Below are 24012 nucleotides of genomic sequence, written 5' to 3'. Positions count from 1 at the left end.
TATATTCTTATTTTTAGTACAATTTATTTTAAAAAATAATTTAAAATATTGTTATTGTAAATTAATACAGTATAATATTTTAATACAATAAAACTATATTATTTATCTTTAAAAAAATTATACCATTAAAGACAAAATTAATAAACATATAGTATAAAACATTTTAAATAATATAAACTATAAAAATAAAATCTTAATTGAAAGATAAAAAATAAACCTAAATAAACAAACCTACTATCAAAAGAACCCTTAAATCCCAACCCTAAATCTCTCTCAACTCTCAAGTCTACTACCGCCCTCCCCTCCCCCATTCGGCCTCTCCGTCACTCGTCTGGTACAGCCGTGCGCCTCCCGCCGATCGTTCCTCTGCTCCACGCTGTCAACGTCGTTCTGCGTCCGGTTCCTGCGTCCGCTGGTCTGCTTGCTTCTTTGCTCTTCTCCGCCGCTTCCTCTGCTCCAGTCTTGCCGTCCGGTGTTGCTCCTCGCCGCGTCCTCTGTCACTGCAGGTTTGGATGGATATTTTAAAATTGTGATTTCAGATGTGTGCTTTCTGAGGTTTGTGAGATCTATTTATTTCTGAATCTCCTTTCTCTCCCCAGTGACGATAAATCTTCTGTCTCCCCAGTCAGCGATATCTCCTTCTCTCTCTCCAATGTGGCGACATCTCCCACTTTCCAGTCGGAGACAACTCTCTATCCTTTCATATTTTTCCTATAACGAAAGGAAGTGAAATCTGAACTTAGATGATTGCAAAATGGAACTCGATTATCTTTTGAAGGAAGAGGTATTTTACAGCCTAATTTTTCTTTTAGTAATTTCAATAGGGCCCAAAGGATGATATGTGGTCCATTTGTTAGGTCCTATTGTGCTCATGCAGGTTCATTCATAGTCTATTTGTTAGGTCCTATTGTTAGTGCAGTTAGTTGGGTTTTGTTAATAACTTAGTGGTGAATATGCAATCAAGTTTGAATAGAGGATACATTGAAAAAGCCAAACAAAATGTGCAGATTGTTCCAACCCTGTAACAGAAACCTATATCAAATTCATAGGACTATCACAATATTGTGTTTATCTTTTCTAGTTATTTTTGAAATGCGTTTTCTTATTTGTTGCTTATCATTGTTTCCTTGCCCTTCTTTGGTTTCTGGTTAATCCTCTGCTTATTTGTTAATCTGATAGAGGCTTTCTGGAGCATCTTTGCTAATACTAGCAAATAAGCAAGACCTAAAAGGTGCTCTTACACCAGATGAAATTGCTAAGGTACTGATTTAAATATTATAATTTGTAGGTCATTTTTCTTTCTTGGACCAACTTGAAGTTTGTTGTCCTTTTTCCATGTTATTACTGTGCTGCTCATTGTCCTGGAATATTCACTCTCCCGGTGTAGTTGTGAACTTTAATTTGATATTTGAGCATGTGTGTCAACTTGTGAATCTTGCTTTCTCAATTATGTCATCAGGTGTGTTTGTTTCAGCAGCTATTAATGATGTTAGGCACGTGTATTCTGTTTCTTCCTATTCTATTTTAAATCCTATTATATTTGATCAGAACGGGGCAAAGAACATTTCATGGTTTAATGATTACAGAAGTCGACTTGATATGCATATATTTTTAAATATCTGTAACTCTCCAGTATTTGGGCAATGAAAGAAGAAGCATGGTTCAAAATGGTTAAGCATGCCTTAGTATCTTGACCTTAGACTTCCAACATAATCAGGTTAAAGCTACTATATATATATATAATTTTTTGGTTTCCCTTTTCTTTTCTTCAAAAGTTATTATGTCTGATTTATAGCCTTGCTTTCGTCTTTTGAAATTCTAAAATGGAGTTTGCAAAACTTCTGCAGGTACTAAACCTGGAGAATATGGACAAAACTAGGCATTGGAAAATCGTGGGCTGTAGCGCATATACAGGGGAGGGGCTGCTTGAGGGATTTGATTGGTTAGTTCAGGACATGATGATACCTTAGGATCTAGTCAACATTAAGCAATAGAGTTAGGGTTTTTTTTATTGGCCCTCTCAGAGAACTGATTAAGGTCCATTTGTACTGTTTTATTAACTATCTTATTGTTGTGGAATTTAGTCAAGCTGTGAATTGGACAAAAAAAAAAAGTCAAGCTGTGAAACTTTTTGGGTCAATAGTATTATTGAAACTTTCAATGGGAAGTTTGTGTCAATATTAGTGATTAATCAGCCACAAAAGCAAATTAAATAACAAATATTTTTTTGATTTTACTATTAATTTGCAACGAAATAACGACCAAATGCTCTTCCCTGAGGCGATCAAATAACAACGAAATAGCGAAATAGCGATCAAAACAGCGACCATTTCGCGATCAAAATTTAGCGACCAAAAAATGGTCGCTGATTGGTCGCTATTTTATAATACTTAATTTGCCATGACACCAAATTAGCGACCACAAAATGGTCGCTGATTGGTCGCTATTTTAGCGACTAATTTTCAGATTGTCGCCAAAACTTTAGCGACTGGCCAAACACCGACCATTTCATTTTGGTCGCTATTATGAAATAGCGACCAAATTCTTCCTTTTAGCGACCAAAATTTTGGTCACTAAATCACTATTTTTTTGTAGTGTTAGGTTGGTTGTTTGGTTTTTGACATGCAATTCAGGATTTAGTATGGTTTAATCTGTTAAATTTCAGTATAAATAAAGTTTGGGTATAAGTTCAATTAAACCCTTATACTTTTATTTAAGAGTGAAATAAGCTCTCATGCAATATAATATTATTTTTTAATAATAAAGTTTATTTTTAGAATTTTAAAAAATATTTGTTATATTTATATATTTTTTAGATTTTTATGTCAATTAAAATACTAAAATTTTTAATATTTTAAATTATAAAAATAATATTTTATTATTTAAAAATAATATTATATTATATTAGAACATATTTGATCCTTAAAAAATATATAAATTTAATTGGCCTAAAATTTAAATTCACCTTATTTGACTTTTAACAAAAAAATATAGAAATTTAATTAGATTTATTTCCAATAAAATTTTGATTTATTAAAAAAAATAAAAAAGATTTGTATTGATGTGACTGAAATGAGACTGTGCTTGATCAATCTATAAGAAAAAGAAAGTAAGGTAATGGATACTTATGACAGTCACTCTGATACTAGTGAGTAACGAGTGCAATGTAATGTTTTGAATTCAAGAGTAGTTGTGTAAAAATTACGTACTCTGTATTCATCTGTTTTTATAATGTAAGAAAATGTAGTTGGTTGTCACTTTTTCTAGAAATCCGACTAGTATCAACTAGTGAATATTAGATCTTGCATTTATAGATGTAATAGAGATCTGCTGGATTACGTTTTATAACATTAACTTTTCATGCAGTCTCGCCCTGTAGTTGAAAAAATGAATTTTGATGAAGAGCTGAGACCTAGTGTTCGAGTCATGTGGTCTTGTTTTCAAGTGCTGGTTTGGTCTATTTTGAGCTATTATTATACTATATCACGTATTCTTTAGATTACAAAGTTATCATGAAACTTAAAGTAATTGGAGTAAAAATGAAGTGATACATTGTCTCGTTAATTTCCGATAACTACTTGGTTTATGCAAAAGAAAGAGAAGGAAGAAGATAAACGACGATAAACTTCTACTGTGAGCATAAAGATGGCAACTAGATATCGTTGACTTCAAAAGTAAAAACTACCTCGATCACATACTAAATGTTTGTCCTAGATAATTTTTTTATCAAATTATTTCACTTTTAAAATTTTAAGATAATATTAATTTTTATTTTTATATATATTCATATTAATTTTTAAATCATTTAATACTAATATATAAAAAAATATAACTATTTAAAGGGTATTTTAAATAAATTATAATACATTTTTTAAAATTAAATTTATTAATTAATGTTATTAATTTGGATGTATGAACCTTATACTATAGATATTATGGGATAGAGGCAGTAGTAGACTTCCTAACTACGATTTAAATATTTTTACACATTGGCCTGCTTTAGTTACACCTCAATCGAAATGTATTGAATATTTTATGAAAAGACTCTTAGGAAAAATCCAACACTATTTAATTTTAGAAAAAATTACTATCTAATTTATATTACGAAAAAATTGATAATCAATTTTAAAACATGTAATTAAATATTTTTTATATTTTAAAAAATTTATTAATTAGTTTTTCGTTAATTTTAATTGTTAAATATTATAAAAAAAATTTAAAATGCATATGACCAAGATATTAATTAGTAAATTTTTAAAAAATTTGAAGACTAACTAATAATATTTTAAAACCATCTAAACTAAATAGTAAAATATTTAATGGTAAAATTAATTGATGGATTAACTAATAGACTTTTTAAAATATCAAAAATATTTTTATATACTTTTTAAAATTGAAAGACTAACTAATAAAATTTTCAATATCATAAAAATTAAATCGTAATTTTTTTAATTTTAAATTTTCTGTTGGAAAGAATATTCTGCTATAATTGTAATTAATCAGTGATTAACATTATCATAGTTAGCATAATCCTAATATGATTCTAGATGATGATTGATAGTATAATCATAGGATAATTAATCATATCTTGTACTATATAATCATTGTATCCTATTACACAGAAAGCAAAAAAATGAAAAATACTTTTCTTCCTATAATTCTAGATGGTATGAGAGTGGAAGGAGGCACAAATGCCTCAACCGATAGTGAAAGAGATATTTTAGGGTTGGAAAGGTCAAATGACCTTTCTATCCCTATCACTTTAAATAATTGTGTTGGCCATGTTAATAATGTGTATAGTACTAGTGGTTGGATATTTGATTCAGGAGCCACAGACACTATGACCAATGATCCTTTAGATATTGTTTCCCGAACTTCATCCACCACATCCAATATTCTAAACGCAACCGGTGACTCATTCCCAGTCATCTGTAGTGGTATCGTTTCTATACCTCCCACTTTAAATGTCTCCAACTGCCTCTATGTACCTTCCTCATCTTGCAAATTACTCTTTGTCAGTCAAATCACCAAGCAGTTAAATTGCAAAGTACTCATGTATCCTCATTTTTGTGTTTTGTAGGATATTCATACGGACACGGTACTGGGTCGTGATTCTGAGAAAGATGGATTGTACTATGTGGAGGAGGTCTCAAGCACTGGGTCGGCTCACTTGGCTCAAGGGTCTTCAACCCAATAATTATGGCTCTAGCACTGACACTTTGGCCATACCTCAAATGAATATCTTCGTGCTTTGTTTCCTGAATTTAAATTCATTGATATCCCTGTTTGTTCTTCGTGTATGCTTGCTAAAAGTCATAAGAGTACTTATCATATTTCTGCAAATAAATCTGATACTCCATTCTCAATAATAAACTAGTATCATTCTCAATAATAAACTATGATGTATGGGGGCTGCCCCGAAAACTGTTTCTCATGATTATAGAATCTTTGTTACTTTTATTGATGATTGCACTCGTGTTACTTGGATCTACTTGTTAAAACATAAATACGAAGTGGCTAAAAAATTTTGTAATTTTTTTCCGCATGATTAAAACCCAATTTCACAGCACCATTCAAGTCCTCCAGTCTGATAATTGGGAGATTTGTCAACAATCATCTTCAAACCTTTTTTCGGGACAATGGAGTCATTCACCAAACTACTTGTCCTTATACCCCACAGCAAAATGGGGTCGCTGAAAGAAAAAATCGGCACATCCTTGAAACCACCCGAACCTTATTGTTTGAAGCCCGGATCCCTTCTAAGTTTTGGTCCAAAGCAGTTGTTACTTCTATTTACCTCTTCAATAGACTCCCGTCTCGGGTCCTTAATTTTTGATCTCCACTACATACCTTGTCTTTTCATCACACCATCCCTTCCCATCTAAACCTTTCACCCAAAATTTTTGGTTGCACTGTCTATGTTCACATTCCTAAATCACATCGTACTAAACTTGATCCATGTGTTCTTAAGTGTGTATTCCTCGGTTATGGTGTCCATAAAAAGGGCTATCAGTGTTTTGATCCAATCTCTAAACAGCTCTTCACCACTATGGACTGCACTTTTCTTGAAGACGAGTATTTTTTTCTCCTCGCCAATTGGCAGTGAGGGGGAGAATACAACAGAACCACCACTTCCAAGTTGGCTTAGCTATCCTCAAGAAGAGTCAAAAAATCCTCAGAGGGAGTCAGAGACTGTCCATCCACTTTCCCTTCCTGAGTCTACACCAGAACTTGGAGACGTTGATCATCTCATACAGTCCTCAATCTCAACGCCACAACCAGAGCCTACCATCGTAGAATATCCTGAGGAATACGCCACTGATGTATATGAATCTGAATCCTCTCCTTCCTCTAATAACTTTACCACTGAACCCATCTTCCTTGAGTCTCCTGAAATAGGCCACTATGTACTACCCCCTCGGAGTAACAGAGGCATTCTACCCAGGAGATATGATCCAGAATTCGAGGCAGCCAGATCTAAGTATCCTATGGCAAATATTACTAGAGGAGAGAATCTATCACCTCAGTTTATTACACTACAAAAAAATATTTGCTTAGAATGGATACCAAAGAATACCACAGAGGCCCAGAAGGACAAGAGATGGATTGAAGCAATGGAGATCGAGATGGATGCCTTGGAGAAAAATAAAACCTAGGAGAAATGCTAGCTACCCAAGGAAAAATGACCAGTGGGATGCAAATGGGTGTTTATTGTAAAGTATAAGTCGGATGGAACGGTGGATAGATATAAAGCCTGACTGGTAGCAAAAGGATACACTCAGACCTATGGAGTCTACTACTCCGAAATGTTCTCTCCAGTAACAAAAATTGATACAATACGGGTCCTATTCTCTCTTGCTGCAAACCTAGACCGACCACTTCACTAATTTGATGTAAAGAATGCTTTTCTGTATGGTGACCTGAAAGAGAAAGTTTACATGGATGCTCCACTAGGATTCACGAGTGGATATAGACAAGAAGAAGTGTGTCGATTAAGGCAAGCCTTGTATGGATTGAAACCATCTCCTAGAGCATGATTTGGAAGATTTACCCAAGCAATGAAGAAATATGGATATCGACAGAGTAACTCCGATCACACCTTGTTCTTGAAGAGATGAGGAAGAAAAATCACGTGTTTGATTATATATGTGGATGACATGATTATAACAGGAGACGATGTGGACGAGATCAAACGGTTGAGGGACAACTTATTCCTAGAATTTGAGATGAAATACCTGGGGGGGGTAAAATACTTCCGAACAAACGGTAATGATATCAAACCATTGTCCAACTTTTCCTTGATGAAATGTTGGTCTATTTCAACATGTTTTGTTCGATCATGTTGAACAGGAGTTTCGGAAATGCTGATTGCTGCCTTGTTGTCACAACGAAGTTCAGCTGCGTCCCCTGATGGAAATCCAAGCTCAAACATCAACTTTCTGATCCATGATCCATAGTAGCTCTGCAAGTCCTTTTGCTATTCCCCCTGAATTCTGCTTCAGCACTCTACAGTGCTGTAATACCCGGCTAGACTCCGGTATCGGAATTCCTACCGTCCGGTGGAATCTCGGATGTCGGAAGCCTCTAGTAGGGTAGAATCATGTTTTTATAAAATGTTTTAAGGTATTTCATGGTTTTAAGTAAAATGGAAATGAGTTTTTGCATAAAAACAACCTTGAAGGAAAACTCAGGTTCGGCCGCCGAACATGCATGCCTTCGGGAGCGCCTTTAGGCCCCCGAAAGCATAAGACCAGGACCCATTCTACGTTCTGGCACAGTTGGACCATGTAGAGGGCTATTGGTGACAAGTTATTCCTTGATGTGATTAGCTGTGAGGTGATGCATTCCATGATCCATATGATTTAAATGTTTTTATTATTCTGCTCACTGGGCTCTAGTAGCTCCCTCTCCCATTTCCCCAGATTTGCAGGTACAGGGTAGACCAGGAGGTTTACAAGAGTAATGAAGTCACGTGTATGTAATAGTTAGTGTGGACATGATAGATGTATTAATGTTATGTAAAAGTACAGTTTCAGTCATGTATTGACATTGAGGAATAGATATTGTGCTTGACGTTGTGTATGAGGTATCCCTTTTATTACATGATCAAAAATGTCTTATAATGTTTATGAAAGCCAACTCATCTCATGTTGTATCGCCCATTGGGGCATTGATGAGATCCCACAGAGGGATTATGATTATGATTATGGCTATGTGCAGTGCATGTTTCAGGTTGAGTTGGATGTATGAAAGAAAAGTTTTAAATTTTTATGTATGTTGTGATCATGTATGGGATTAAACAGGTTTTCAGGAGGAATGTCAGGCTTGCTACGGGTCTTGGCGGCCTTAAGTCGACCCGGATCCTAGCGCCGGTAACGGTCCGATTTTCGGGTCGTTACAGAATGGTATCAGAGCCCTAGGTTCATAGGATCGGACCTAGAGTGTCGGGCTCATAGATGTTCTAGAAGGTCAAGCACAATAGGAAGATCATGTCCACTAGGATAGGATGTGGAGTCCTGTCTTGTATGATGATGTGTAATGCCATGAGTATATACATGTGCATTGATGCTATGATATGAATGACGTATATGTGATGAGGGTTCATGTGTGCCCACATGAACCATATGATGCTAATGTTTGTATGATGTGTACTGTTTTTCAGAAAACAGGATGAGAGGAACCCGTCGATCTGCAAGATTGACCGGAGTGCCACCTGAGGATGAGGGCACGAGTGCCCGTCCTCCTACATTGCCTAGGGCAATGTCTTGTAGAGCAAACAGAGAAAGAGTGTCAAAGGACCCTAGAAGGTCTTTTGATGCTAGCAGAAGGGGGACAGATAGAGGAGGAAGTTCTTCAGATGTGAGGGAGGTTACGGAAGAGGATCGGAGGAGGGATGGGAACCTGGATGTTAGCATGGAGGAAGAAGGGACAGGGGAGTCTCAGGGAGGCGTTCAGGCCTCGGGGTATGGTTTTCCACCCCACTATCCACCCTTTCCACAGGGTTCAAGGTATCCGATGGGAGGTACATCGGATTACTCCAGCTTTAACCCCTACCCTACCTACATGCCTTATCCACCTTTCTATCCACCTTATACACAGTACCCAGCTTATCCACCCTCACCCTTCTATCCAAACCCGGCAAACCCCACCTCGGGGAATGCTGCACCCCCACCTCCACCACCCACAGAACCAGCAGCCCCAGTTACTCAACCTCCTAGACCTAGCTCAGCTGATGGGAGCAAGGTAAAGATGACAGATTACCTCAAGCTGGATGCTCCCAAATACAAGTCAGGGGATGACCCCTTTGAGTATCTGAGAATGGTAAAGACAATAACTGATGAGCTAGGGGCAAGTGACAGCAGGGCCATTCAGATGGCAGGGTTCACTTTAAAGTGCAAGAAGGCACGGGAATGGTTCAAGTGTTATGTGGACCCGAGACTAGACGGTATGACATGGGAGGAATTTGCGAATGAGTTCGCTGGATGGGCTTTTCCAGACAGTTCCAGAGAACTGAAGATGATTGAGTTTGAGCAACTGAGGCAGTCAGAGCACATGGGTGTAGAGGAGTTCACGGATAAATTCTTGGAGCTATTGCCTTTTTCAGGGCAAGCTCTAGATACAGATACGAAGAAAGCCAAGAGGTATGTCATGAAGCTGCATTCTAGGTACTCCTCGTTGATTCAGTCAGCTGAGAGAGAAAGTTTCCACACTGTGGTGGATATGGCTCGAAGGATGGAGGCGAGTGCTATAGTTGAGGGGTCAGTGAAGCAGTCAGTGACCCAGTCTTCAGGGGTTAAGACCCCAGGCAGAGGAGGACCAGGTCTCTCTTCTCAGAGCTCAAGTAAGAAGAGGTGGGATAACACCACCAAGAAACCGAAGAAGAATAAGTTTTGGAATAAGTTGAAATCCGGTCTGGGATTTGGCGGTGGCTCGAGTTCAGGCTCAGATGGTACAGAATGCCAGAGATGTGGAAGGCCACACAGGGGAGTGTGTCGAGCTGGGACTAATACATGTTTCAGATGTGGACAGGAGGGACACATAGCTCGGGAGTGTCCTAGAGCGCCTTTTATGGGCCAGCCCCAGCAGACAGCTTCTGGTAGTGTGGCACAGCCAGCAGTTCCAGCCACAACTCAGGGTAGTGGCAGAGGTAGAGGGAGAGGGGCAGCCTCTTCTTCTGGTTCCCGAGGTGAAGCTCCTTCAGCTCCAGCCAGGATCTTCACCATGACTCAGCAGGAGGCAAACACATCCAACACTGTGGTGTCAGGTAATCTCGTCATTGGGTGTTCTGATGTGTATGCATTAATGGACCCGGGTGCATCTCATTCATTTATTGCTCCGAGAGCCGTTGAGAGGTTGGGTCTGATAGTCTCTGGGTTAGAGTGTCCCCTATGGGTCAGTGGACCCAAGTGTGACCCGTCAGTGGCAGTGTCAGTCTGCCAGTTCAGTCCAGTTTTTGTTGAGGGAAGATGCCTCTCCGCCGACCTTGTGGTTCTAGATTTGACAGACTTTGACGTCATTCTAGGGATGGATTGGCTATCTACCCATGGTGCTACCTTGGACTGCAGAGACAAGGTAGTCAAGTTCAGAGATCAGGACGGGTCAGAGGTCGTCTTCAGAGGAGACAAAAGGGGTACACCTAGAGGTCTGATATCAGCTCTTCAGGCTCGTAGGTTGCTTAGGAAGAGATGACAGGGGTACTTGGCTCATGTGATAGAGCTTAGCAGTCAGGTCAGGGAGCCAGCCTCGGTGCCAGTTGTCAGAGAGTTTCAGGATGTTTTTCCAGATGAGCTTCCAGGTTTACCACCTGCTAGGGAGATAGAGTTCGAGATAGAGTTGGTGCCTGGAACTAGACCGATCTCTATCCCTCCCTACAGGATGGCCCCAGCCGAGTTGAAGGAGTTGAAGGAGCAGTTGCAAGAGCTGGTAGAAAAGGGCTTCATCCGACAGAGTACCTCACCTTGGGGTGCTCCGGTCTTGTTTGTGAGGAAGAAGGATGGATCCCTCAGACTTTGTATCGACTACAGGCAGTTGAACAAAGTCACTACCAAAAATAGGTACCCTTTGCCAAGGATCGATGATCTATTCGACCAGCTAGCGGGAGCGGGTTGTTTCTCCAAAATAGATCTGAGATCGGGGTACCATTAGCTAAGGATAAGGGATGAAGATGTGCCGAAGACAGCTTTCAGGACCAGATATGGGCATTTTGAGTTCCTTGTAATGCCGTTCGGGTTAACCAACGCCCCTGCAACATTCATGGACCTCATGAACAGAGTATTTAGCCAATACCTGGATCACTTTGTTATTGTCTTCATAGATGATATCTTAGTGTATTCCAGGAATGCAGAGGAGCATGCCCATCATCTGCGGTTGGTCTTGCAGACCTTGAGGGAACATGGCTTGTATGCCAAGTTCTCTAAGTGTGAATTCTGGTTGAGGAGCATTTCGTTCTTGGGGCATGTAGTGTCAGAGAATGGTATAGAGGTAGACCCCAAGAAGACGGAAACTGTGGCTAACTGGCCTAGACCCACTTCAGTGACGGAGATCAGGAGTTTCTTGGGTTTGGCAGGTTACTACAGGAGGTTCGTTCAGGACTTCTCAAAGATAGCAGCTCCTCTGACCAGACTAACCAGGAAGAATCAGAAGTTTGTGTGGACCGACCAGTGCGAAAAGAGTTTTGAAGAGCTTAAGAAGAGGTTGATTTCAGCACCAGTGTTAGCTCTGCCATCCAGTGATGAAGACTTTACAGTCTTTTGTGATGCGTCCCGTGTGGGACTGGGTTGTGTACTAATGCAAAATGAGAGGGTGATCGCTTATGCTTCTAGGCAGCTGAAGAAGCATGAGTTGAATTACCCCACACATGACCTGGAGATGGCAGCAGTAATCTTTGCACTCAAGATGTGGAGGCACTACCTCTATGGGGTTAAATGTGAGATCTTTACAGATCATAAGAGCCTGCAGTACATCCTGAGTCAAAGAGATTTGAACTTGAGACAGAGGAGATGGGTGGAGCTGCTGAGTGACTATGATTGCAAGATTCAGTACCATCCGGGTAAGGCGAATGTTGTGGCAGACGCCTTAAGCCGGAAATCACTCGGTAGCTTATCCCACATATCGGCAGAGAGAAGGCCAGTGGTGAAGGAGTTTTATAAGCTCATTGAGGAAGGTCTACAGATGGAGTTATCTGGTACAGGTGCCTTGGTGGCCCAGATGAGAGTGGCACCCGTGTTTCTGGAGCAGGTGGCTCAGAAACAGCATGAGGACCCGGAGTTAGTGAAGATTGCCAGGACTGTTCAGTCAGGCAATGACAGTGAGTTCAGATTTGACAGCAAGGGGATCCTCCGCTATGGGAGCAGACTATGTGTACCAGATGACATTGGGCTAAAAGGAGACATTATGAGAGAGGCTCATAATGCAAGATACAACATTCACCCCGGAGCCACCAAGATGTATCAAGATTTGAAGAAAGTTTATTGGTGGCCAGCTATGAAGAAAGAAGTGGCACAGTTTGTGTCAGCCTGCGAAGTGTGTCAGAGGGTGAAGCTGGAACATCAGAAGCCGGCTGGAATGCTTAACCCGCTACCTATTCCAGAATGGAAATGGGAAAATATAGCTATGGACTTCGTAGTAGGGTTACCGGCAGCGTCCAACAGATTGGACTCTATATGGGTGATTGTGGACAGACTCACCAAATCTGCTCACTTCATTCCTGTCAGGAGTGGCTACTCTGTGGACAAGTTGGCGCAGGTGTATGTTGACGAGATCGTCAAGCTGCATGGGGTTCCTGTTTCGATAGTGTCAGATAGAGGGCCCCAGTTCACCTCCAGATTTTGGCGGAGTCTGCAGAATGCCATGGGTACTAGGTTGGATTTCAGTACTGCCTTCCACCCACAGACGGACGGACAATCAGAAAGGACCATCCAGACCATAGAGGATATGCTCAGAATGTGTGTGCTAGACTTTGGCGGTTCTTGGAGGCAACATCTACCTTTGGTGGAGTTTGCCTACAATAACAGCCATCATGCTAGCATCGGGATGGCTCCATATGAAGCTTTATATGGGAGGAAGTGCAGGTCACCTGTTTGCTGGGAAGAAGTTGGAGAAAAGGACTTGGCAGGGCCTGAGCTTGTTGAGATCACCAGCAGGGTAGTACCCGTAATCAGAGAAAGGATCAAGACTGCTGCAAGCAGACAGAAGAGTTATGCAGACGTCCGTAGACGGCAGTTAGAGTTTCAGGAGGGGGATCTGGTATTGCTCAAGGTGTCTCCTATGAAAGGAGTGGTTCGCTTCGAGAAGAAAGGTAAACTAGCCCCACGATACATCGGACCCTTTGAAATCTTGCAAAAGATTGGGAATGTGTCGTACAAGCTGGATTTACCTGCTTCAATGGAAAGAATCCATCCGGTTTTCCATGTTTCAATGTTGAGGAAGTTTGTGTCAGATCCGAGCAAGGTTCTTAGTGAGCCTGATGTGGAGGTCCAAGAGGATCTCACCTATGTTGAACAGCTAGTACGGATCATAGACACCCAGATCAGAGAGTTAAGGAACAAGGAAATCCCGATGGTGAAAGTCCTGTGGAACCACCACAACTTGGAGGAATGCACTTGGGAGACACGGGAGTCTATGCTCCAGCAGTACCCTCATCTCTTTTAAGGTTGGATCTCTATGTCTTTATGTATGTTATGTTTTATGCCATGCTATGTGCTAGTTGAGGAACATTCGGGGACGAATGTTCTTAAGGAGGGGAGAATGTAATACCCGGCTAGACTCCGGTATCGGAATTCCTACCGTCCGATGGAATCTCGGATCTCGGAAGCCTCTAGTAGGGTAGAATCATGTTTTTATAAAATGTTTTAAGGTATTTCATGGTTTTAAGTAAAATGGAAATGAGTTTTTGCATAAAAACAACCTTGAAGGAAAACTCAAGTTCGGCCGCCGAACCTTAAGTTCGGCCGCCGAACATGCATGCCTTCGGGAGCGCCTTTAGGCCCCCGAAAGCATAAGTGAGGAAAGTCCAGGTTCGGCCGCCGAACCTCAAGTTCGGCCGCCGAACATGGCATGCATGCGGAGGCACGTTCGGCCCCCGAACGTGGCCTGGCCAGCCACTATAAAAGGGTCCCTTAGCTGAAAACGGGCGAGCTTTTTCCCCATTTCCGGCCAAGGTGAGTTCTCCGCCACTCCTCACCGATCTTGAGTTTTTCCTTCAGATCTTTCAAGTTTTTCACTAGTTTTCATCTTGTTTTGAAGATTTCCGAGTTTTGAGCAAGTTTTGGAGCTTTGAGGTTCAAGAACCCAAAAATCTCCCACCTCCGAGTTAGGACGTCTCTCTCTCGATCTTCAAGAGGTAAGAGCCGATCTTAAGCTCATTTCATGTTTAAAGTAAGTTTTATGCAAGATCTATGGAGTAGAATGCATGTTTAGGTCATATTTATGTTTATGGGTTTTTGGTGTGTTTTTGAGCAATGTGAGTTGCTTGTGTGTTGTAGTTGGGGTTTTTGATGGTTTGATGCCCCTAGGAACTTGTATGTTTGCTTGTGAATGCTTGGGAATGTTGTAGAATAGGTTTATGCATGTTTGGTTAGTTTTGGAGGCACAAGTGCATAGGGGGTTTTTGGGGGATAGTTTAGAGTTATGTTCATGTATGTTTGGTCCTTCATTTGAGTCCACCTGTGTAGGTTCGGACCCGAGGATCCGAGGACCCCAGCAGTGAGTCTGTTGCCCCAGTGTCTGGTCAGAGCTATCCAGAGGCGAGTGGAATAACTTATTATGTTTTAAAGCAAAGAATGAACTTTTTAGCATGTTTCACGCATCATGAATGCCATGTGATGAAGTAGGTTGCTTGCATTAGAATTCACGAATATGTTACATTGCATATTTTTATGTTGATGTGGATGAATGTTGGATGATCCATAGCCCTCGATCTATGATATGACGATGTGATATGTACGGTACGGAAAGTAAGACCAGTGGGACCCATTCTACGTTCGCTGGCACTATGTAAGAGAAAGACCAGGACCCATTCTACGTTCTGGCACAGTTGGACACTGTTATGTTATGATATGTAAGGGAAAGACCAGGACCCATTCTACGTTCTGGCACAATTGGACCATGTAGAGGGCTATTGGTGACAAGTTCATCCTTGATGTGATTAGCTGTGAGGTGATGCATTCCATGATCCATATGATTTAAATGTTTTTATTATTCTGCTCACTGGGCTCTAGTAGCTCACCCCTCTCCCATTTCCCCAGATTTGCAGGTACAGGGTAGACCAGGAGGTTTACAAGAGTAATGAAGTCACGTGTATGTAATAGTTAGTGTGGACATGATAGATGTATTAATGTTATGTAAAAGTACAGTTTCAGTCATGTATTGACATTGAGGAATAGATATTGTGCTTAACGTTGTGTATGAGGTATCCCTTTTATTACATGATCAAAAATGTCTTATAATGTTTATGAAAGCCAACTCATCTCATGTTGTATCGCCCATTGGGGCATTGATGAGATCCCACAGAGGGATTATGATTATGATTATGGCTATGTGCAGTGCATGTTTCAGGTTGAGTTGGATGTATGAAAGAAAAGTTTTAAATTTTTATGTATGTTGTGATCATGTATGGGATTAAATAGGTTTTCAGGAGGAATGTCAGGCTTGCTACGGGTCTTGGCGGCCTTAAGCCGACCCGGATCCTAGTGCCGGTAACGGTCCGATTTTCGGGTTGTTACAAGTGCCACCACCTTTTGCTTCTTACTTTTCCATGTCACCAAGTTACCTCCAACGAAGGTAAAATATCCTAAAGTGGATCATCTGTCGGCACGGTCTCCTGCCCAATCAACATCCGTATTGTAACGACCCCAAAATGGACCGTCACCGGCGCTAGGATTCAGGTCGGCTTAAGGCCGCCAGAACCCGTAGCAAGCCTGCTCTACTCTCTGTGTACCTGTAAATCTCATACATGATCATACATTTTCTGTGAAAATAAAAACTCTTTTCTGAACCAAGGCTTAACCTGTGCATGCACTATCTCTGTACTCTGTACCCCTGACTAGAGCTTGCGCTAGATGGGTTAACTCATACCTATTAAGCCTGGTTTTTCACATACTCTGTAAAACATATACATATACAGATCATGTACAAAACACATCACAAACTACTAAGTCAAGCACATCTGTAACTGAAAACATAACTATTACATCTCTTTAACATTACATGTCCACTCTACACTATTACACATCTCTTTACTCTTTCTGTATCCTGCTGGACTGTCCCTGTACACTGTATATGGAACCTGCAAAACTGGGGTGAAGGGAGTGGGATGAGCTCTATAGCCTAGTGAGTAGAACAGTAAAACATCTCAGTAAAACATGATCTCATGGAATGCGTCATAACACAGACAAGCCACATCAAGAGTAAACCTGTCACCACATAGTCCCAGTAACTCTGTGCCAGGGCGTAGAATCGAGCACCTGGTCTTCCTGTCATATATGTATATGTGTATATAACACCTCTGTACTTACCATTGCCAGGGCGTCCATTGCCAGGGCGTAGTCAAAGGCTCCTGGACTTTGCTATACCTGCCAGGGCATAGTCAAAGGCTCCTGGACTTGCTATACCTGCCAGGGCGTAGTCAAAGGCTCCTGGACTTGCTATACCTGCCAGGTATAGCAAGTCCAGGAGCCTTTGACTACGCCCTGGCAGGTATAGCAAAGTCCAGGAGCCTTTGACTACGCCCTGGCAATGGACGCCCTGGCAATGGTAAGTACAGAGGTGTTATATACACATATACATATATGACAGGAAGACCAGGTGCTCGATTCTACGCCCTGGCACAGAGTTACTGGGACTATGTGGTGACAGGTTTACTCTTGATGTGGCTTGTCTGTGTTATGACGCATTCCATGAGATCATGTTTTACTGAGATGTTTTACTGTTCTACTCACTGGGCTATAGAGCTCATCCCACTCCCTTCACCCCAGTTTTGCAGGTTCCATATACAGTGTACAGGGACAGTTCAGCAGGATACAGAAAGAGTAAAGAGATGTGTAATAGTGTAGAGTGGACATGTAATGTTAAGGAGATGTAATAGTTATGTTTTCAGTTACAGATGTGCTTGACTTAGTAGTTTGTGATGTGTTTTGTACATGATCTGTATATGTATATGTTTTACAGAGTATGTGAAAAACCAGGCTTAACAGGTATGAGTTAACCCATCTAGCGCAAGCTCTAGCCAGGGGTACAGAGTACAGAGATAGTGCATGCACAGGTTAAGCCTTGGTTCAGAAAAGAGTTTTTATTTTCACAGAAAATGTATGATCATGTATGAGATTTACAGGTACACAGAGAGTAGAGCAGGCTTGCTACGGGTTCTGGCGGCCTTAAGCCGACCTGAATCCTAGCGTCGGTGACGGTCCATTTTGGGGTCGTTACAGATTGGTATCAGAGCCCTAGGTTCACATGATCGGACCTACAGAGATAGTGCATGCACAGGTTAAGCCTTGGTTCAGAAAAGAGTTTTTATTTTCACAGAAAATGTATGATCATGTATGAGATTTACAGGTACACAGAGAGTAGAGCAGGCTTGCTACGGGTTCTGGCGGCCTTAAGCCGACCTGAATCCTAGCGTCGGTGACGGTCCATTTTGGGGTCGTTACAGATTGGTATCAGAGCCCTAGGTTCACATGATCGGACCTACAGAGATAGTGCATGCACAGGTTAAGCCTTGGTTCAGAAAAGAGTTTTTATTTTCACAGAAAATGTATGATCATGTATGAGATTTACAGGTACACAGAGAGTAGAGCAGGCTTGCTACGGGTTCTGGCGGCCTTAAGCCGACCTGAATTCTAGCGCCGGTGACGGTCCATTTTGGGGTCGTTACAGATATCCACTGATACTGAGATGACCATTCTTCTTAAATAACATGCCCATCCCAGCTATTCCTTTCAGATATCGAACGATCCTCAATGCTGCCTCCATATGGTTTTGTTTTGGATCGTGCATGAACTGACTTACTAAACTCACAGCATACGCCACGTCTGGTCTGGTATGTGATAAGTAAATCAGCTTTCCTACCAGTCTCAGGTACCTCCCTCTATCTGCTAGTCCTTCTTTTGATTCTTTGCTCAACTCATGATTGACCATTACTGGAGTATCTACCGGCTTGTAGTCTATCATTCCTGTTTCGGCTAACAGATCAAGGATGTATTTTCTCTGTGATATTAGAATTCCCTGATCTAACCTGAGAACTTCAATTCAATCGGAAGATCAGTGGGCAGACATCCTAACTAAAGCAGTTGCTGAACGAATATTCCATAATGTTTTGAGCAAGTTGAGCATGTTGGATCTATAAAAAAACAACTTGAGGGGGAGTGTTGGGAAGAATATTTTGTCATAATTGTAATTAATCAATGATTAACATTAGCATAATTAGCATAATACTAGCATGATTCTAGGTGATGATTGATAGTATAATCACAGGCATAATTGATCATATATTATACTATATAATTCTTGTATTCTATTACACAGAAAGCAAGAAAATGAAAAATATTTTTCTCTTATAATTCTAGATTTTCGAGCACAACTATCATGATAAATGATGGAGTTTGGCAAGGGATTAGCAAATAGCGAAAATCCATTTGTTTTTTGAGTAAATTGACAGATTTAATTATCGGTGACTCGGTGATTTTGCCCCATCAGCTTGTTGAAGAAACTAAAAAAGAAAAAGTGGTCTAATTGCAAACTAGTGCCCACAGGAAGAAGTCCTCATACACGGTACACCCACTAATGGATTTCTAACGCATTGCTGTTTTGTTCAACAATAAAGAGTTTATTTACATTTAATTAGACATTATTTGCAGATTTCACTGTCAGAATGTTAGATGTTTGATTTAGTATTTAGGTTATTTTTTAAAATTTAAATTATATTTTTCGTGATTCTTATATTTTATTCTTTTTTATTTTATTTATTCGTTAAGATTTTAATTTATTATTAGTTCGATAAATAATACAGTTAATGTGGTTGAATTGTAAAACAAATTATTTTTATTCAATAAAAATATTCCGCTATTCTTTTCAGCATGTTTTTTTCCCAACACAAGGAACTGATGGAGAGATATAAAGGTAAAAAAGGGAGGAATAATGTTATAGGCAATGGAAAATTTTTGGAGAAGAAGCCATTGTACTAACTGCTTTTATGTAATGATTAGATGATCGATGTTTCCTGAAATGGAATTGAATTCATAATAACATGTTACACAGAGGTCTTGTGACAAAAACTGTGGATGAAATAATATAATAGACATGAACCTCAATCTTTACAAAAGTCTGTTACAATATGATCATTGAGATATTAGATACAGAAACACAGAATGAGTTGAAACCTCTGATAAATTGAAATATGAACAGAGAGTGTATGTTGTTACTCCTAAAAAAAATCATATACAGCGTATATGTGGAAAGGAGAAACATAAATCGGTTTCTTTTGGTAAAAAAATTACTGAAAATGTACAAAGACTATATGGTATTAGTAATCAAATCAGGTAAAGGAAGAATAGAAATAAAAATCATGAGTCATTTTTTCCATTTCATGGTTAAACTGAGTTGAGTTATATGAAAAAAGATGGTCCTCTAGAGCAAGAACTCGTTCGCTGATACTTTATGAATCCATATATGCCCGCACAACATCCAGTATTGGAGCTCGACATATTGGACATTTTCCACTACTCCATTGCAGTTCATGAGCACACTTGAGACAAGTGCACATATGCCCACATCTGAAAAGTATCAATCCATGAGGTACTGTTCCTGATGTTGAAAAGTTGAACTGGAAACTTAAAAGTTGTTGATTCAAGAACAGTTACCTATACAAAAATGAGTCGACCTGCATTTCATAGCAGATACAGCAAATGCGTCTCTTTGTTGCCATATCGATTGAATTCATTGTTGCCTCTGGAACTGTTGAACAATTTTTGGGATTAGTTTGCTCATATGTACTCAATATGTCATTGTCAGGAAAAGATAGAAGTTTAATTTTTCTCAGTTCACCTGGATGTACTTCCTGCTTAAAGGAGTTCAGTAATTTAGCTTGCACTGCCATGCATGTCTGCATCGATCTTCTGAGCTCAGAAATTTCGAGCTGAAGTTGCTCCATATGCCCTCTTAAATTGTATATTAGCTCCATTCCCTGTAAACCCAGAAGTGTGATATCTTAGGAAGGAGATTTGGGATTTGTATACCAAGTTCTCCATGAAAGGTGTAATAAAAAGAAAAAAAAAATCTCACCATTGATGAATTGATTGCGGGGGAGAAGAGTCCCCTATCCTGATTGGAAGATTCAGATGGAAGGATTGGCTGTGAAGGTGCAGTTGGAAGCTGTTCAGAATCATCAGCAACTTCATGATGATCGCTGTAATTCCATGACCTGAATTGGGATGGAGAATTTATTGAGGGCGAGCTTTCTTCTTCATGAACTTGTAGTAATCGTCCTCCTTCTGCATACTCTTCTTCATCAGCCTCTTCTCCTCCTTCTCTGCCTTCTTCATCAGCTTCTTGAATTTCTTCTTCTGAACTGCCTGATTCACTTGACGAGTGCCTTTGGAAGAAAGACAGCAACAACTGTCCCATTCTCTCCTGGCTTTCCTCGTCTAATTGTTCGTCACAATCAGCTTGTATTCGCACACGAGAGACCATCAAACGATCCATTTTCTCTTTAAAGTCACTTGAAAGACAAGTCGATACTGCTCTTCTGCATTAATGGTTTCTAACATCAGATTCGATGTTGCTCAGCTATAATGAAGAAGAAACAAAGGGAAATATATACCTTTCAAGGAGCTGCCTTATTTCATTGTTCTCTGAGCTTGTAGAAAGCATCTCCTGATACCAAGCTTGCCTTCTATCTTCCCAATAACTTCGTGGGCGAGCTATATCAGCGAACCAATTATCATTACTTTCCTCGAAATTATGATGCACAACACTCTCTTCATCATTCATCTCATTCCCATCCCAGTTATTCGAGGATTGTGCAGATTCTAAAACTTCTCCTGGGTCAAAATTGTTACCCTCTGAACACGTTCCTTCCCATGTAACATCTGATGTTGCACTACTATTTTCATGAACATCATCTTCATGGATTTCACTTGTCCGTGAAAAGGAGTTGTCAGCTGGGGGTGCAACCTGCTCCTCAGCAGCAGCAGCTGTTGCAGTTGCAGTTGCAGTTGCGGTTGCGGTTGCAGTTTCAGTTGCAGTAGTAGTAGTAGAAGTGTCTTGGTGATGACTGTCCTCAGTGACATGATGGACAGTGGAAGGATTCCCATTATCGACAATGTTGTTTGCAGTATCATTAGAACTTCCGTCAGTAGCCGCTCCATCATTTGCGCTACTTCTAACTTGTTCAACCCCAGCAGTAAATATCTCCCTATATGGAATTCATATTGAGGTTAGTATAAAGAAGATAAACAGGAAGGTTTCGTGAATCAGTTAATAATTTCTTAACTTGTCTCGCTGGGCCGCCAGCTTAATAATATAGTCAAGACTATATTACACAATTATATTAATTTATTTTTATTGTTATGTTATAATTTATATATTTTATAGTTATAATTATAAAATCGCAGCTTATCATTATCAGGATGACATCCAATGCAGTACCTCAGATGCATGATGGTAGCGCTTTGGTGTGATCTATTAGCATCGGATGCTACTGTGGATTGAACTGAATGTGATCGTTGTTCTTGAATTGCCGTTCCTCGTTGCAGGCATCTCAATCGAAGAATGGACTGCATACAAGACAATTATAACTTACAGAAGTAAGAACACTTATCTAACTGTAAAAAAGAAAAAAATGGCCAAAACAAAAAGCACACAGACACACACATTGCTTAACCATTCAATTCAAGAAAGGAATTTTTCACCTGAATGCGTCCACGTTGGTGGAATTTTGAAACAGATTGGCGTTCTGCGAGTGAGACGAGCTCTCGCTGCCTCTCTTGCACCATTTGCAAGAGCAAGTCGTTGTAGGCTTGTCTCCCTCTTATCTTTGGTGAATTTATAATATGTGAAAGGGCTTTCAGCTCTACGAGATCAGAACCATAGGAATGTCTACGATTTGGCGGATCACCACCACTATTCCCCTGCTCTTGATCATGGCTCTCAGAGGTTAGCCTCTTTATGATATCTGCAATTTTAACTTTCTCCTTCTCTCCTGCATCTGAGCTTCTGACATTTGAGGAACGTGAACTCTGTGCAGTTGAGTCCCAATCTGCCAATGGTTCCTCATGTGCAGCAGAGTCTACAATATCAGATTGTCTTGGTGGTTCTTCTATTATATCAGATCGTCTTGGTGGTTCTTCTACTGTATCAGATCGTCTTGGTGGTTCTTCTATTATATCAGATCGTCTTGGTGGTGGTTCTAGTATATCAGATGGTCTTGGTGGTTCTTCTACTGAGGATGATATGATTTCAGCGAAGCTAGATCCAGAACTTGTCCTACTAACTGTCCTACTAGGACCTGGTGCTGTGTTTTGATTGTTCTTCATGCTATTTGATCGGTCCATTTTCGGTTCTGGTCGACTTAGCCTTGCTTCCCATATTTGCACCAGCGAAGAAGCTCCAAGATTCGAGCTTCCAGACGAACTTTCAGGTTGAACAACAGAGTTTCGAGAGGTATGAGAATTTTCAACAGCAGAAGATGAAGTTTTCTGCGATGCAATCAATAATTCAGCCTCCTGACTATGACTTTCAATCGATGAAACCATTTCTTGAGCCTGCTTAGCAGCCCAGCGATCCAGAGTCCTTTCATGCTTGCAGCCTATCAATGAAGACCCATCAACGTTTTTAGTAATATCCTCTTGGTGATTCGTCAAACATCTAAACTGCTGACGAGGATGATGATGATGATCGGTGGCATCGTTATTACTGTTGTTGTTATTTCCATTATTCTGGGAATTCTCATCGGAGGAAATAGAAATGCAAGTATGGAGATGATCTCTGACCAATTCCTTGAGATTCTTCTGGAAAGCAGCCTGTGTAGAAGCAGCAGCCTTGGGAATGGCATCTCTGCTGCATCGTTCTCGCCGGTTATGATCTTTCAAGACACAACCAAATGGCGCAGACGAAGCAATCTCAACCTGTGAAGATGCCATATAATTTTTGTCTTTTTCTTCTAAAACTTGAACATCAAAAACGTAGAAAAACTACTATGATCATTAAGCAAATGCATCCTCGTGGGTGCACGGCCCTGAAAAATGGAAGAAACCCATTCTCAATGAGGGGAGAATTATGAACTCACAATCAACCTCAGAAAATCTCTACCAATGGATTTCCACCTTTGTAGAATTGAATCAAGTTCCAAAAACAGAACCCCACGAAAGCAAAGCCTATACTCGGTTTAGGAAAACTAATAACCTCTAAGAATATAGCTAAATTCCAATTCTCATATCCTAAATTTAGAACGACTAAACGTAACAAATTGACGCAGAAAAGAGAGGCCAAAATGTTCCTGAAACGCTGTATTTACCTTAAAAAAAGGAATGGTGAATCTCAATATTCATAAATAAGAGAAAGAGACAGTTCTCTTCTCTATGAATTGAAAGAAACCAATTAAGAAAACGAAGAAGTAAAACGCTGAAAAGGATTTTGTTGGTGGGAAGGAAGAGAAATAGACGTTAGAGTTTATAGCCGTTAAATATGAGTAGGGTCCATAAGTAGGTTTAGCGGAAAAACCAAAATCATCAAGCGCAAAGGATGGAAAAACTTATAGCCAAAATGTCAAATTTGACCTCGAATTACATAGTGAAAGTAATTACCAATATCAATTCTACTTCAGTTTAAATTCCCTACTAAATTATCATTTAAAAAATATTTTAAAAAATTATTATAAATAAAATCAATGGACTCACATAATTAGTCTGATAATAAGTAAATCTGAATAAATTTAAGAGGTATCATATTCTTCTCTCGATCCCTAATTTTCATTTTTAAAAAATTAATATTTTTTAATAAATTAATAATAAAAAAATA

At 40.0% G+C, this 24012-nt stretch overlaps 2 protein-coding genes across 2 annotated transcripts; one reads left to right on the top strand and one right to left on the bottom strand.

The window, feature by feature from the left end:
- The first annotated feature begins 737 nt into the window (after nt 1-737).
- Nucleotides 738-2167, top strand: LOC110612199 (ADP-ribosylation factor-like protein 2). The gene is made up of 3 exons (XM_021752907.2): nt 738-784; nt 1180-1260; nt 1848-2167. Exons 1-3 carry the CDS (start codon nt 755-757, stop codon nt 1968-1970), a joined length of 234 nt encoding a protein of 77 aa, XP_021608599.1. The 5' UTR covers nt 738-754; the 3' UTR covers nt 1971-2167.
- A 17118-nt stretch (nt 2168-19285) lies between these two features.
- Nucleotides 19286-23586, bottom strand: LOC110611517 (dentin sialophosphoprotein). Its single transcript, XM_043954776.1, has 7 exons — nt 21906-23586; nt 21643-21770; nt 20816-21409; nt 20278-20740; nt 20041-20179; nt 19857-19950; nt 19286-19769 (listed from the first exon to the last, which is right to left on the bottom strand). Exons 1-7 carry the CDS (start codon nt 23133-23135, stop codon nt 19652-19654), a joined length of 2766 nt encoding a protein of 921 aa, XP_043810711.1. The 5' UTR covers nt 23136-23586; the 3' UTR covers nt 19286-19651.
- Between the last annotated feature and the right edge of the window lie 426 nt (nt 23587-24012).

The sequence above is a fragment of the Manihot esculenta genome, chromosome 3 (genome assembly GCF_001659605.2).
Source record: "Manihot esculenta cultivar AM560-2 chromosome 3, M.esculenta_v8, whole genome shotgun sequence".
Classification (NCBI taxonomy): Eukaryota; Viridiplantae; Streptophyta; class Magnoliopsida; order Malpighiales; family Euphorbiaceae; genus Manihot; species Manihot esculenta.
Note: the sequence above shows the minus strand (reverse complement) of the source record. Positions and strands in the feature narration are given on the sequence as shown.

Bases quoted from the DNA above. Each gene is read 5' to 3' on its own strand.
- LOC110611517 (XM_043954776.1), bottom strand. From the start codon at position 23,135: ATGGCATCTTCACAGGTTGAGATTGCTTCGTCTGCGCCATTTGGTTGT. The intron at 20,180-20,277 runs GTGAGATTTTTT...CTGGGTTTACAG, and splicing joins CCGCAATCAATTCATCAATG to GGAATGGAGCTAATATACAA. The intron at 19,951-20,040 runs GTGAACTGAGAA...ATTGTTCAACAG, and splicing joins TAAGCAGGAAGTACATCCAG to TTCCAGAGGCAACAATGAAT.
- LOC110612199 (XM_021752907.2), top strand. From the start codon at position 755: ATGGAACTCGATTATCTTTTGAAGGAAGAG. The intron at 785-1,179 runs GTATTTTACAGC...TTAATCTGATAG, and splicing joins ATTATCTTTTGAAGGAAGAG to AGGCTTTCTGGAGCATCTTT. The intron at 1,261-1,847 runs GTACTGATTTAA...AAACTTCTGCAG, and splicing joins CACCAGATGAAATTGCTAAG to GTACTAAACCTGGAGAATAT.